The following is a 15,000-nucleotide window of genomic DNA, read 5'->3' on the forward strand; positions in this document are numbered from 1 at the left end:
GCTTCTCGTTCCGCGTCACGCTCACCTTGTACTCTCCCTTGGTGCGAGGGTTGAACGACGCGATGCCTGCAAGGGAGAAGAAGTTAATAATGATGATAAAAATGATAGACTACTACTACTCTTTTTTTTAAATATTTTTTTTTATGATAATAATTCTTATAAAGCGTGGCACCATACCACACTATACCATACCATACCATTCCATACCATATCACACCACACTATACCATACCATACCATACCATATCACACCATGCCACATAATACCACACCATACCATACCATACCGTACCATACCATATCACACCATACCACACCACATCACACCATACCATACCACATTATACCACACCATACCATACCATACCACACCACACCACACCGTAACACATTTTTCCACACCAAAGCATATCACACTGTACCACACCACACCATAACACATTATACCACACCACATCACACTGTACCACACCACATTATACCACACCATATCACACCGTACCATACCACATCACACCATACCACACCATACCATAATTATAACATTGTACCACACCACATCACGACCATACCATACCATTTCATACCACACCATATCGCACCGTACCACACGACACCACACCACATCACATACCATACCACACCACATTATACCACACAATACCATACCATACATCCCCCTTTCACATCATACCACACAACATCGCACAACCAAGTCGTGGTGTCTTGTAAAAGAAAGACAATTAGACATGCGCTTTTTGGTGTGTTTGTGTAGGAGGGTGGGGTGGAGGGCAGGCAGCCAACCTCACCCTGCAAACTTTGAGGAGGGGGAGGGGGGAAGGGAGTGGTGGGGGGGCGGAGGGGTTGGGAGGGTTGGTGGAAAAAGGGGTTGGACTGCGGATAGTGCGGTGTGGTGCGGTGCGGTGCGGTGCGGTGTGGTGCGGTGCGGTGTGATGCGGTGTGGTGCGGTGTGGTGCGGTGCGGTGCGGTGCGGTGTGGTGCGGTGTAGTGTGGTGTGGTGTGGTGCGGTGTGGTGCGGTGTGGTGCGGTGTGGTGTGGTGCGGTGTGGTGCGGTGTAGTGTGGTGTGGTGTGGTGTGGTGTGGTGTGGTGTGATGCGGTGTGATGGCGGTGTGAGTGTCGGTAGTGGTAGTGTGGTGCGGTGCGGTGCGGTGTAGTGTGATGCGGTGTGGTGTGGTGTAGTGTGGTGCCACTGGTGTGGTGCGGTGCGGTGTGATGCGGTGTGGTGTGGTGTGGTGTGGTGCGGTGCGGTGCGGTGTGGTGTGATGCGGTGTGGTGCGGTGTGGTCAGAAAGTGGGGTAGAGCTGAGGGTGGGTACACGGGGAGGAAGGGTGTGGATAAAAGCGGAGGGGTAGAGGAAGGAGGCAGGGAGAGAGGGTGGGGAAGGGATGGAGGAGGGAGGGGGAGTGAGGGGAAGGGAGGGGAGAGGAAGGGGGGCAAGGGGAGATCAGGGCGGAATGCCAACGATAATGAAGCGGCGAAGGTGAAGTGCAGACAGTGTGACGTTGCTGGTGAAACAGCTGGTGAAGAATCCTCCCTGGTAATTATGGCCTGGCGTTAGATGAGAAATGCTATTTTAAGGCTCGGGGGTTTCACACAACAACAACAACAACAACTACTACTACTACTACTAATGATTGGTAGCGGCGGTGGTACCATGTTCTTGTTGTATTGCAGTTCAGGTCTTGGTTAGAAATTGTGTGACCCCCACTTTGACGTCACTATAATCATCGTCTGCTGATGCTGTCTGTTCTGACATGACCTCTGTTCACGTTAACCCCTCTGCTGCTGTCTATCTTTATCGCCACCACCTCCACAACGATCACCACCACCACCACCACCACCGCCACCACCTTCCCTATCACCACCACCTCCACAACGACCACCACCTTCCCTGTCACCACCACCACCACCCACATCACGACCACTGCCATCACCACCACCTCACCACCATCCACGCTGCTGCCTCATACACACACCACACACCTCCATCCCCCGCCAGACCTTACCGATGTCCCCGTCGCCCATCTTTTTGAGGATGCACGGCTCGATGTTGCCTGCCGGGGTCTGGATGGTGCCCACCAGGTCCACAATGTCGGCCTCTATCACCTTCAGGGAGTACTCCGCAGAGTTCCCCAGGGACAGCTGGGACCGCTTCCGGCCCTCCCCTGCACACACACACACACACACACACACACACACACACACACACACACACACAGAGAAGCACAAACACACACACATACACACACGCGCGCGCGCGCACACACACACACAGACACAGACACATTCACACACACACACACATACACACACACACACACATTCACACACAGACACACATATCACACACACACACACACACACACACACACACACACACACACGCACACACACAAACATAGACACACACACACACATACACACACGCGGAAGCACACACACACACACACACACACACACACACGCACGCACACACACACACACACACACACACACACACACACACACACACACACACACACACACACACACACACACACACAGGGCATTAGGTTATTCATTCATGGGTCAGTGTGAAATGAGATGTGATGCAGTGTGTGCGTATGTGTGTGTGTGTGTGTGTGTGTGTGTGATGTGTGTGTATGTGTGTGTGTGTGATGTGTGTCTGTGTATGTGTGTGTGTGTGTGTGTGATGTGTGTGTGTGTGTGTGTGTGTGTGTGTGCGACCTGTGTGTGTGTGATGTGTGTGTGTGATGTGTGTGTGTGTGTGTATGTGTGTGTGTGTATGTGTATGTGTGTGTGTGTGTGTGTGTGTGTGTGTGTGTGTGTGTGTGTGTGTGTGTGTGCGTGCCTGTGTGTGTGTGTGATGTGTGTCAACAAAGACTGTAAGACGTCAGGTGATCGATGAAACTTGTCGTTTGTTTCCGCGTCAGTCTTGAACCTGGACACAGACTTTTTCAGTGTCTCTGATGTATCTGGCAGTGTTTTGTTTTGGAAAGTCACCTTCATTGAGAACAAGACGCCTGTCTGTCATTACAGCGTCCGTGAGTGTGTGGGTTCAGTTTCTCCAAAGTGGAAAAGGAAAATCGATCACAGCGTCTCGTCATTCGGATCAGATGATAAACCGAGGTCCCGCGTGGAGCACGCACTTGCTGCACTGAAAAAGAACCTGTGGCAACAAAAGGTTTCTCCTCTGTCAAAATTCTATAGGCGAAATCCACTCTGATTGGCACACAGCACGCATTCAATGTCTGACTAAGCGTGTTGGTTTGTACTGTTGGTCAGGCATTGGCCTAGCAGATGTGGTGTAGCATATGTGGGTTTGTCTGAATGCAGTGACACCTCCTTGTGAAACTGAAAGTGAAGAGTGACCTGAGACTTTAGCGGCAAATGGCGAGCCCTTGATGGCGGTGAGAAAGTGAAAGTGAAAGTAGAGTGACCTGAGACTTTAGCAGTGAATGGCGAGCCCTTGATGGTGGTGAGAAAGTGAAAGTGAAAGTAGAGTAACCTGAGACTTTAGCGGCAAATGGCGAGCCCTTGATGGGGGTGAAAAAAGTGAAAGTGAAAGCGAAAGTAGAGTTACCTGAGACTTTAGCGGCGAATGGCGAACCCTTGATGGGGTGAGAAAATGAAAGTGAAAGTGAAAGTACAGGGACTTGAAACTTTAGCAGTGAATGGTGAGCCCTTGATGGGGTGAGAAAGTGGGTGATCTCTGTGGGTGTGTTTGTGTGCCAGTTTCTCCTTCCCTTCCCCCTTTTCTCCTTCCCTTCCCCCTTTTCTCCTTCCCCCTTTTCTCTCTCCCTTCCCCCTTTTCTCTCTCCCTTCCCCCTCCCCCTTTTCTCTCTCCCTTCCCCCTTTTCTCCCTCCCTTCCCCCTCCCCCTTTTCTCCCTCCCTCCCCCTTTTCTCCCTCCCTTCCCCTTTTCTCCCTCCCTTCCCCTTTTTCTCTCTCCCCCTTTTCTCCCTCCCTTCCTCCTTCACCACTCTCTCTCCTTCACTGTCCTCTCTTCTTCACTCCCCTCTCTTTTCCGTGCGTATGTTCAGCTTAACGCCGTTCTTATGCACGTGCATCTCCTGGATATGTGTGTGGCAAGTTCCTGTTTCTTGAACATTCTGAAGTCTGAGCGAGTTCAGGAATTAATGAAGTTTGGACAGAAAGATACAGCTTCGCTTTTGATGCCAAGCCCTCTCAAGAGACGGGTCAATAAAGAATCGAGTTGAACTTTTCTGTGTCTCTGTGTTTGTGTGTCTGGTCGTTAGTTAGTCTGGGAAGGGTGGGGGTACATGGACAACCCCTTACGGGTTGTGACAAGTAACCTGAGAGTTTAGCGGCGAATAGGCAAGTCCTTGATGGGGGTGAGAAAGAGAAAGTAAAAGTGAAAGTAGAGTGACCCGAGACTATAGTGGAGAATGACGAGCCCTTGATGGCAGTGAAAAAGAAAAAGTGAAGTAGAGTGACCTGAGACTTTAGCGGCGAATGGCGAGCCCTTGATGGGAGTCCCCTTGTACTTGATATTGACGTTGTAGGCTCCAGGGGTCATGGGCAGGTAACTGATGTTGGTGGAGCCGTCAGGGTTGTCTTTCCTTTTCAAGTCCACCTTGGCTGGCCCATCGATCTTCACCTCGATGTCCTCTGCAACAGGCAGACTGTAAGGGTCAGAGGTTTGGTTGGGGGGTTGGTGACTTGGTAGGCTGATAGATCTGATGGTTGTGAAAAGAAAAAATGAACACATAGAATGACTGGAAACATGGGGTGGTTGTTACAATGGAGCAATACTCGACATTTACGGAGAAAAAGAGAGCGGTAAACACAACACACATACACACACACACACGCATACACACACACGCATACTCACACTCACACGCACACACACGCACACACACACGCGCACACACACGCGCACACACGCACGCACACACATACGCACACACACTCATGCACACTCACACACACGCATACGCACGCGCGCGCGCGCACACACACACACACACACACACACACACACACACACACTCACTGGCGGTCCCTTTCTTGGCCACCACAGTGAAGGTCTCCTCCTCCCCGCTGTTTCCCCCCACCAGCCCCACCCCGAAGGCCGTCACGAACCCGTCGGCGATCTTGTCCACCACACAGGAGAACGGGCTGCCTGTAACACATCATCATCCTCATCCTCATCCTTATCATCATCATCATCATCACCCCCCTCCCCTCTCTCAAAATCCATGGTCACATTATCGAGGTGTGTTGTCGTTCTGAGTGTGTGTTTTTTTTTTTAACTGAGTGACGCATGATTGGGTCTCACTCTCCCTCGTCATGCATCAAGTGCTGTGTGTGCTTGGAGCTGACTGACGGTGCAGGAATCCTGTCCTCTTGGCAATCTTTGTCTTCAACTGTTCCCGGAATGTATTGTTGTTTTCTGCTGCATTCTCTGCCGGTTAGCAGCAGAAAGACTGCACTGTCTGCCAGGAGTTTGAATGATGCCAGCACATTGGTGTGCGTGTCAGTGTGTTCCTTTAGGAGTTTGAATGACGCCAGCACATTGGTGTAAATGTCTGTGTTCCTTTAGGAATTTAAATGACGCCAGCACATTGGTGTACATGTCAGTATGTTCCTTTAGTTTGAATGACGCCAGCACATTGCTGTTCATGTCAGTGTGTTCCTTTAGGTTGAATGACGCCAGCACATTGCTGTACATGTCAGTGTGTTCCTTTAGTTTGAATGACGCCAGCACATTGGTGTACATGTCAGTGTGTTCCTTTAGTTTGAATGACGCCAGCACATTGCTGTTCATGTCAGTGTGTTCCTTTAGGTTGAATGACGCCAGCACATTGCTGTACATGTCAGTGTGTTCCTTTAGAAGTTTGAATGACGCCAGAACATTGGTGTGCATGTCAGTGTGTTCCTTTAGTTTGAATGACGCCAGCACATTGCTGTTCATGTCAGTGTGTTCCTTTAGGTTGAATGACGCCAGCACATTGCTGTACATGTCAGTGTGTTCCTTTAGAAGTTTGAATGACGCCAGAACATTGGTGTGCATGTCAGTGTGTTCCTTTAGTTTGAATGACGCCAGCACATTGGTGTACATGTCAGTGTGTTCCTTTAGGAGTTTGAATGACGCCAGCACACTGGTGTGCATGTCAGTGTGTTCCTTTAGGAGTTTGAATGATGCCAGCACATTGGTGTACACGTCAGTGTGTTACTTTGGTTTGAATGACGTCAGCACATTGCTGTACATGTCAGTGTGTTTCTTTAGGAGTTTGAATGACACCAGCACATTGGACATGTCAATGTGTTCCTTTAGGAGTTTGAATGACGCCAGCACATTGGTGTACATGTCAGTGTGTTCCTTTAGGAGTTTGAATGACACCAGCACATTGGACATGTCAATGTGTTCCTTTAGGAGTTTGAATGACGCCAGCACATTGGTGTACATGTCAGTGTGTTCCTTTAGGAGTTTGAATGACACAGCACATTGGACATGTCAGTGTGTTTCTTTAGGAGTTTGAATGACGCAAGCACATTGCTGTACATGTCAGTGTGTTCCTTTAGTTTGAATGATGCCAGCACATTGCTGTACATGTCAGTGTGTTCCTTTAGGAGTTTGAATGACGCCAGCACATTGCTGTACATGTCAGTGTGTTCCTTTAGGAGTTTGAATGACGCCAGCACATTTGTGTGCATGTCAGTGTGTTCCTTTAGTTTGAATGACGTCAGCACATTGGTGTACATGTCAGTGTGTTCCTTTAGGTTGAATGACGCCAGCACATTGGTGTACATGTCAGTGTGTTCCTTTAGATTGAATGACGCCAGCACATTGGTGCACATGTCAGTGACTGTGTTCCTTTAGGACAACTCTCTGTCCTCCATATAAAACCACGTTGAGAGAATATCAACAACCTTCAGCACAGGAAGAGACAGCATTATTGCGTCAATATAAAGTCAGGTGGAAAGAAACATCACCGACCTTGCAGCACAAGACAGTGTGTATTGAAGTGACTGACAGATGTGTATTGAAGTGACTGTGACTGACAGATGTGTATTGGAGTGACTGACAGATGTGCATTGGAGTGACTAACAGATGTGACTGACAGATGTGTATTGAAGTGACTGCAAGATGTGTGTTGAAGTGACTGACAGATGTGACTGCCAGATGTGTGTTGAAGTGACTGACAGATGTGTGTTGACGTGACTGACAGAAGTGTGTTGAAGTGACTGCCAGAAGAGACTGCCAGATGCGTATTGAAGTGACTGACAGATGTGTGTTGAAGTTACTGCCAGATGTGACTGCCAGATGTATGTTGTAATGACTGACAGGTGTGTGTTGTAGTGACTGACAGATGTGTATTGAAGTTACTGCCAGATGTGTGTTGAAGTGACTGACAGATGTGTGTTGAAGTGACTGACAGATGTATGTTGTAGTGACTGACAGATGTGACTGCCAGATGTGTATTGAAGTGACTGCCAGATGTGTATCGATGTGACTGCCAGATGTGTATCGAAGTGATTGACAGATGTGTGTTGAAGTAACCATGTTTATTGAAGTGAATGACAAATGTGTATTGAAGTAACCATGTGCATTGAAGTGGCTGACAGATGTACATTGAAGTGACTGACAGATGTACATGTCAATGTCTGCCACACTGGCAGTCATCAATATAAAAAAACTGCCGTTTGCCAGGAGTGTACAGTGCAGCACAGTGAAGTGCATGTCACTTCTCAGTGCAGTGCCTTTCTGTGTCTTCAGTACAGTGCAGCACAGTGAAGCGCATGTCACTTCTCTCTGCAGTGCCTTTCTGTGTCTTCAGTACAGTGCAGCACAGTGAAGTGCATGTCACTTCTCTCTGCAGTGCCTTTCTGTGTCTTCAGTACAGTGAAGTGCATGTCACTTCTCTCTGCAGTGCCTTTCTGTGTCTTCAGTACAGTGCAGCACAGTGAAGTGCATGTCACTTCTCTCTGCAGTGCCTTTCTGTGTCTTCAGTACAGTGCAGCACAGTGAAGTGCATGTCACTTCTCTCTGCAGTGCCTTTCTGTGTCTTCAGTACAGTGAAGTGCATGTCACTTCTCTCTGCAGTGCCTTTCTGTGTCTTCAGTACAGTGCAGCACAGTGAAGTGCATGTCACTTCTCTCTGCAGTGCCTTTCTGTGTCTTCAGTACAGTGAAGTGCATGTCACTTCTCTCCTCAGTGCCTTTCTGTGTCTTCAGTACAAACCCATGGAGGAAGAAATACCACCGTCCATGTGGCAGAAATCCATACGGAGCAGATCAGTTCATATCAACAGCAGGGAATCAAGCGATAGGAACCATGTGGCTTATCTGATACGTCTGTGTATGCGCACAGAACAGAGAATTGAGACCCACTGTGGCAGAAGGGCCCACTGACAAAGCAGTCTCCTGTCATTATCTTCAGTTCGTTCTCTCAAGGCGTCACGGCGTTCGGGCAAATCTACATACGCTGCACCACATTTGCTAAGCAGATGCCTGACGAGCAGCGTAACCTGTCATCAGTTACAGGTCTGAAACTGCCCTTGTCTGGATGTCCGTCCCTGTCGCTATAGCTTGCACGAGCATAGCAGCAGTAGTAGTAGTAGTAGTAGTAGTAGTAGTAGTAGTAGTAGTAGTAACTGTTGTAGCAATGAGAAAAGTAATTATAGAGCGTAGAATATTGTGCAGAGACAAATCCAAGGGAATTCATCCCAGTCATTCATAGACATGTATACATCTGATTCAGAACGAAGGATAACACACATGGCAAATACATGAAAACACATAGCTGGACGGAGAGGGGGAAGGGAGTGGAAGCGATTCAGGAGAAAGACAGGTTTGCAGGAGAAGAGGGGGTGGAAGTGATTCAGGAGAAAGACAGGTTTGCAGGAGAAGAGGGGGTGGAAGTGATTCAGGAGAAAGACAGGTTTGCAGGAGAAGAGGGGGTGGAAGTGATTCAGGAGAAAGACAGGTTTGCAGGAGAAGAGGGGGTGGAAGCTATTCAGGAGAGTGGGAGGTTTGGTGTGTCTGGAGCAGAGGTGTGTGGAGCAGAGAGCTGTCCCTGCCTTGTACAGATGTGTGTGGAGCAGAGAGCTGTCCCTACCTTGTACAGGTGTGTGTGGAGCAGAGAGCTGTCCCTACCTTGTACAGATGTGTGTGGAGCAGAGAGCTGTCCCTGCCTTGTACAGGTGTGTACAGGTGCATATGGAGCAGACATATCCATTCCTTGTACAGGTATGTAGAGGTGTATATAAAGCAGACATGTCCCTACCTTGTACAGGTGTGTACAGGTGTTTATAGGTGTGTACAGGTGTATATGGAGCAGACATGTCCCTACATTGTACAGTTGTGTACAGGTGTGTATAGGTGTGTACAGGTATATGGAGCAGACATGTCCCTACCTTGTGCAGGTGTGTGTAGGTGTGTACAGGTATGTACAGGTGTGTACAGGTGTGTACAGGTATGTACAGGTGTGTACATGTATGTACAGGTGTGTACAGGTATGTACAGGTGTGTGTGGAGCAAACACCTCCCTACCTTGCACCCCGGTCCCGTTGTGTGTCATCAGCACCTCGTGACGCCCCTCACACTTGGGCTCGTACTCCACGCAGATCGTGCCGTCATTGTTGTCCCGCACGCGCGGGCCCAGTCCGTCATTCCCAGACATGGTCTGAAAATGACGTCACACAGCACCATGACACAGCAGTTCCAGCCCCTCAGACATGACGTCAGTAATGGTCAGGAAGCATGCGTGTACCAAGTCTTCAGTGTTAAAGGATATCATGCATTGTGTTGTGAATATTGCCCTGGAGGGAAAACGAGGTCAGTACTAGTATCGTTTATGTTATTGTTTTATGCTGTGATTGTGCAGCTACGCGGATCTGTCAAAATATAAGTGGATCCACAGAAACTAAGTGAACTGAAACAGATTCTAAATCAATAATGTCCTGGGTTAGACACAGCTAATTCATGATGACGCCCTGATTAATGTTATTTCAAAAATGAATTTTAGCACAGTTTATTTCTTTTGAAATGAGAAGTGGTTTCAAATGTGAAGAATTATTCAGTTACTCATGAGTCAACGCAGATGAGTTGATGAAATATAAGTGGGTACGCCTATTGGTTCACACACAAACAAGTAGAACTGGAACATACAATAATGATAATGTCCTGGAGTGAGATGTATTATTCATTGTCACGTCCTAATAACAATTTGAATTAGGATTATGTGTTGCACTGGAAATAATACTGCTAAAAACGATGATGAAACAAGGAACTGAACAATAACGGCAAAATGGTCGATGTCACACTTGCAGTGTAGGATTTACCTCATGGAAGAATAGCTTTATTTCATTCAATAATGTGGGCCAGTTGTGACATTGAAACCTTTTGCCTCCAGTCCAGCAAGTTAAACGAAGTATGTCCAGACCCAACAATTTGTATCATGTCCAAAATAATGATTAAAACACCGTCTGTTAAACAACGTGGATACTTGTCGTGGATCCTTTAATTCCCAAGCTGTCATGTCCACATAAAGAAATACTTCCTTGACCTGAAGCAAGCCACCCTGTCTACATTGTGATGTGAACACATTTACAGAGGGATGACAGAAATACTCATATGAGTGTCGCTTTCTTTTGGATAGAAATAACAAAAAAAATATCAGATTGATGCTGACTTAAATGCAACTACCTGTGGGCAAAAACTTCAGTACCCAAACAAGAAAGTGCTTGCGGACCAACGTTGAAGTAACAGCCGACAAGAATGTTATGAAATAAAGCCACTGATTGGTCAAAAAAAATCATCGCCGACAGGAACGTTACGAATGAATAAGACTGAATGGTCAAACCAATTCTGACGTTAACAAGACTGATCGTTCAAATCAGTTCTGAAGTTAACGTTATGAATTATCACGACCTATTGGTCAAATCATCGGTTAGATTCATTTGTTAAACACAGAACAAACTGGAAACATTCAATTCGTAAGAAAATGTACACACACACACACACACACACACACACACACACACACACACACACATACATACATACATACATACATACATATATATATGTGAGTCTATGTGTCTGTGTGCATTTACGTGTGTCTGTGTGTTTGTGTCTGTGTGTCTGTGTATCTTACAGGTGAGTTCAGAAGACAAAGGCATGAAAGAATACAAACAAATAAAAAGTCAAAACATCGTTCTGTCCGAGCGGCCAGCGTCACGGACCACTGACTGTGAGAATACTAACTGCACATCACGAAACACTACACTGTCAGTGAGCTCCAAAGTAATGTTAAATGATATAACAACAATGAATTATAGTGCTGTTTAGATCAAAAAGATTTACTTCCGGTATTGCTGACCATTACTTTGAACGGGACTAAGTGTCTCTTTGGAGCAAGATAAAATCAAATGCAATAAAATAAAATGAAATAAATAGAATGAAAATCGGTATAAACTCATTCTGGTCAGTGCTATTATTCAAATTATTTCACGCATTAGAAACATACCACATTTTAACATGCATGTCAGTTGTTCAAATAGTCATTTCCTGATTTTTGAATGAGACTTTTTCAGCAACCAGCCATTAATTAGTTAAATCAATCCATTTCAGTTCTTTTTAAAATACAGTATGTGCATAGACTCATTGCACTTACTACATTTACACAAATAACAAATTAGTGAAACACCAACATTCGAGAATTCATCCACTATTAAAATCAAACACAGCAACAATGTTTTCGAAACAAAAGCAACTGCAGTAAAGCATGATGTGTTCTGCATTCAATGAAGTATTGAAACTAACGGAGATTGTAACAACAAATATTTTTAAAAAAACAAACAAAAACAAACAAATTGGAATTTATATATCATTACCTTGTCTGTGTCCAACATACAGCTGCCAATTTCTTTCTAAGACTGTATTAGAATGACCCACATCAAAGTCCACATTACAAAAAGTACTAAGAAACGTCATATAAACAGACAGACAAACAGTTGCACCACATTATGAAAACAGTGAACAGACGATGGTTTTGATGGGGGAACAAACTGAACACTCCTGCACTGACACACCATACACTTCAGCAGGAAATACACACACATCTGCTTGGTGGTTTGAACGTGGACACCACACGGCTCACACCGGTTCCAGGGGACTCTCTCACGGAACTGGCAGAGGAAAACAGCATGAGAGGGACAGAGACTGTTATGATGGTTGGGGACAAGCCGTAGGTGCTTCACCTAACTCTGAAGAGATAGCCTGGAGGATTCCACCACTGATGCACTGATACATGACTGTATAAGTACCTGACTACCAAGGATAATACAGGTTGGGGTTATACTGACATTTGACTATAATTATAAGTACCTTACTACCAAGGGTAAGAAAGGTAGGGGTTATACTGACGTTTGACTATAACTGTAAGTACCTTACTACCAAGGGTAATACAGGTTGGGATTATACTGACATTTGACTATAATTTTAAGGACCTTACTACCAAGGGTAATGCAGGTTGGGGTTATCGGGTCTGAACACCGAGCTAGTACTTTTCTCCATGGTATCCTCGAACTGTCACAGTTAAAAGCAAGGGCAATTCCTATTTTCTAATGACAGAATATGAAAGACAAGTCTTCTGCAGACAAAAAACACACACTAAACGCAGTCGCAGACAGAAAGAGACTTCCCAGTTAACAATGGTATCGTCGCTCAACAGTAAACTTTTGTCATTCTTCTTCTTCTTCTGCGTTCGTGGGCTGCAACTCCCACGTTTACTCGTATGTACACGAGTGGGCTTTTACGTTTTTGACCTTTTTTACCCCGCCATGTAGGCAGCCATACACCGCTTTCGAGGGTGTGCATACTGGGTATGTCCTTGTTTCCATAACCCACCGAACGCTGACATAGATTACAGGATCTTTAACGTGTGTATTTAATCTTCTGCTTGCGTGTACACACGAAGGGGGTTCAGGCACAAGCAGGTCTGCACATATGTTGACCTGGGTGCTAGTAAAAATTTGCACCCTTTACCCACCAGGCGCCGTTACCGAGATTCGAACCCGGGACCCTCAGATTGAAAGTCCAACGCTTTAACCACTCGGCTGTTGCGCCCGTCAAACCTTTGTCATTCAATCCTCAACCTGGACCTTTCCGAGTGAAATATACTACTTGGGTAGTATGGTTTTCTTCTGGATGTTTCGACCCAATGCTATTTTTTCCATCGGTTTGACAAAAAAACTTTTTTTTCCATGTTGGAGGCGTCACTCTGTTCTCACACCTTGATATTCTGCTTTCTTTTTGATACTGCGTTTACCAGATGTGCAATAAATCTCAGTTCAACGTGTTGTTCACCCTGCTACATGAGAGACAGGTTGTTCCAGGAAAAGGCTGGAACATTCTTTTCGTTGAGCTAGGCAGAGTCCATGACATTCACAAACTACGATCCGTCTGATCAGGACTGAAGAGGTGGGTGGGCATGAGCTGAACGCACACTGAAAGAAACATGTCGTGTGCCATTCTCCCCTCCCTCTCCCTTCCCTCTCTCTGTCCTTTGTGCCGTTCTCCCTTCTCTCTCCCCCCCCCTCTCTCCTCCCTCTCCCTTCCCTCTCTCTCTCTCTATCCTTTGTGCCGTTCTCCCCTCCCTCTCCCTTCCCTCTCTCTCTCTCTGTCCTTTGTGCCGTTCTCCCTTCCCTCTCCCTTCCCTCTCTCTCTCTCTGTCCTTTGTGCCGTTCTCCCTTCCCTCTCCCTTATCTCTCCCTTCCCTCTCCCTTCCCTCTCTCTTTCCTTTGTGCCGTTCTCCCTTCCCTCTCCCTCCCTCTCCCTTACCTCTCTCTGTCTTTTGTGCCGTTCCCTCTCCCTTCCCTCTCCTTTCCCCCTCTCCCTTCCCTCTCCCTTCTCTCTCCTTTCCATCTCGCTTCCCTCTCTCTGTCCTTTGTGCCGTTCTACCTTCTCTCTCCCCTCCCTCTCCCCTCCCTCTCCCTTCCCTCTCTCTGTCCTTTGTGCCGTCCTTCCCTCTCTCTGTCCTTTGTGCCGTTCTCCCTTCCCTCTCCCTTCCCTCTCCCCTCCCTCTCCCTTCCCTCTCTCTGTCCTTTATGCCGTTCTCCCTTCCCTCTCCCTTCCCTCTCTCTGTCCTTTGTGCCGTCCTTCCCTCTCTCTGTCCTTTGTGCCGTTCTCCCTTCCCTCTCTCTTCCCTCTCTCTGCCCTTTGTACAGATGGGAGCCGTGAATTGATGGAGCATGCGCGCCAGATGACTGTTCAGCCTGATGATTGTGTTATGATTAATCGGCATAGAGCTCAGCTTCCACAACACTCAAAGCGGACTGGCTCAGTACGCGACCTATCGCTTTCAGCTTTCATTTTCAAAGCTTATTTTAAATCAATCGACACACTGACAGTTGACGCAAAAGCGCACAACCATAGACTGCAAGTCGTCATCCAGGGAAGCAGGTTGAGGGTGGGGTGAGGTGGGGCGGGGGGGCGAGGGGGGGATGGGAGAGTGGGGTGGGGGGGGGGGGGGCGTGGAGGGGGGGGGGTGGGAGATGCCGTTCTCCAGAACACGCTGGGACCTACAGGCTTGTAGTTCATGTTCTGGAAAGCGACGGATCTGATGGTCAAGTCAACGCGGCGTTCACCTTTCCTTTTCACACCAACAGTTCAGCAGCGATGTAACTGACACTCTCGTCCCTACGTTCCTTTCATCCAATCACCATCATTTACGCAGAAAGTCCGAGTGCCAACTTCCGGTCACCCTTTTACTGTTTCCGTTCTGTACTGTGTCGCCTGCATTGAAGGCAGGAGACAGGGCGTGTGCATGTTTCTCCAAACTGCCCAACAAACAGCGTTTAGTGACACGCGCGGTTTGTGTCCAACTGTCGGTGAAGGAAAGGTGAAGACCAGAGGTTAGACAACGCCTGTGGCACTACGCAAATAGCCAATGGCAGCTCCCGTCTCACCAGGTACGACATGGTGGCTGTGCAAAACACGGTCACG

The 15,000-nt window shown here is 47.3% G+C and overlaps 1 protein-coding gene across 3 annotated transcripts in view; it reads right to left on the minus strand.

Annotated features, from left to right (window-relative positions):
- LOC143289858 (filamin-A-like) overlaps positions 1–15,000 on the minus strand; it is a 77,579-nt gene that overhangs the window by 23,723 nt on the left and 38,856 nt on the right. For 2 of the 3 annotated variants that reach the window (XM_076599054.1, XM_076599073.1), the window contains exons 2-7: positions 14,964–15,000; positions 9,544–9,676; positions 5,042–5,170; positions 4,480–4,653; positions 2,029–2,187; positions 1–66 (exon numbers count right to left, since the gene is read on the minus strand). The exon at positions 1–66 is cut by the window's left edge and continues 138 nt beyond it; the exon at positions 14,964–15,000 is cut by the window's right edge and continues 51 nt beyond it. In XM_076599054.1, the coding sequence (XP_076455169.1) occupies positions 1–66; positions 2,029–2,187; positions 4,480–4,653; positions 5,042–5,170; positions 9,544–9,676; positions 14,964–14,975 (673 nt within the window). In that variant the 5' untranslated portion in view covers positions 14,976–15,000. The remainder of the gene's footprint in view (positions 67–2,028; positions 2,188–4,479; positions 4,654–5,041; positions 5,171–9,543; positions 9,677–14,963) is intronic. The other variant, XM_076599063.1, reaches the window with a different exon arrangement.

The sequence above is a fragment of the Babylonia areolata genome, chromosome 1 (assembly GCF_041734735.1).
Source record: "Babylonia areolata isolate BAREFJ2019XMU chromosome 1, ASM4173473v1, whole genome shotgun sequence".
Classification (NCBI taxonomy): Eukaryota; Metazoa; Mollusca; class Gastropoda; order Neogastropoda; family Buccinidae; genus Babylonia; species Babylonia areolata.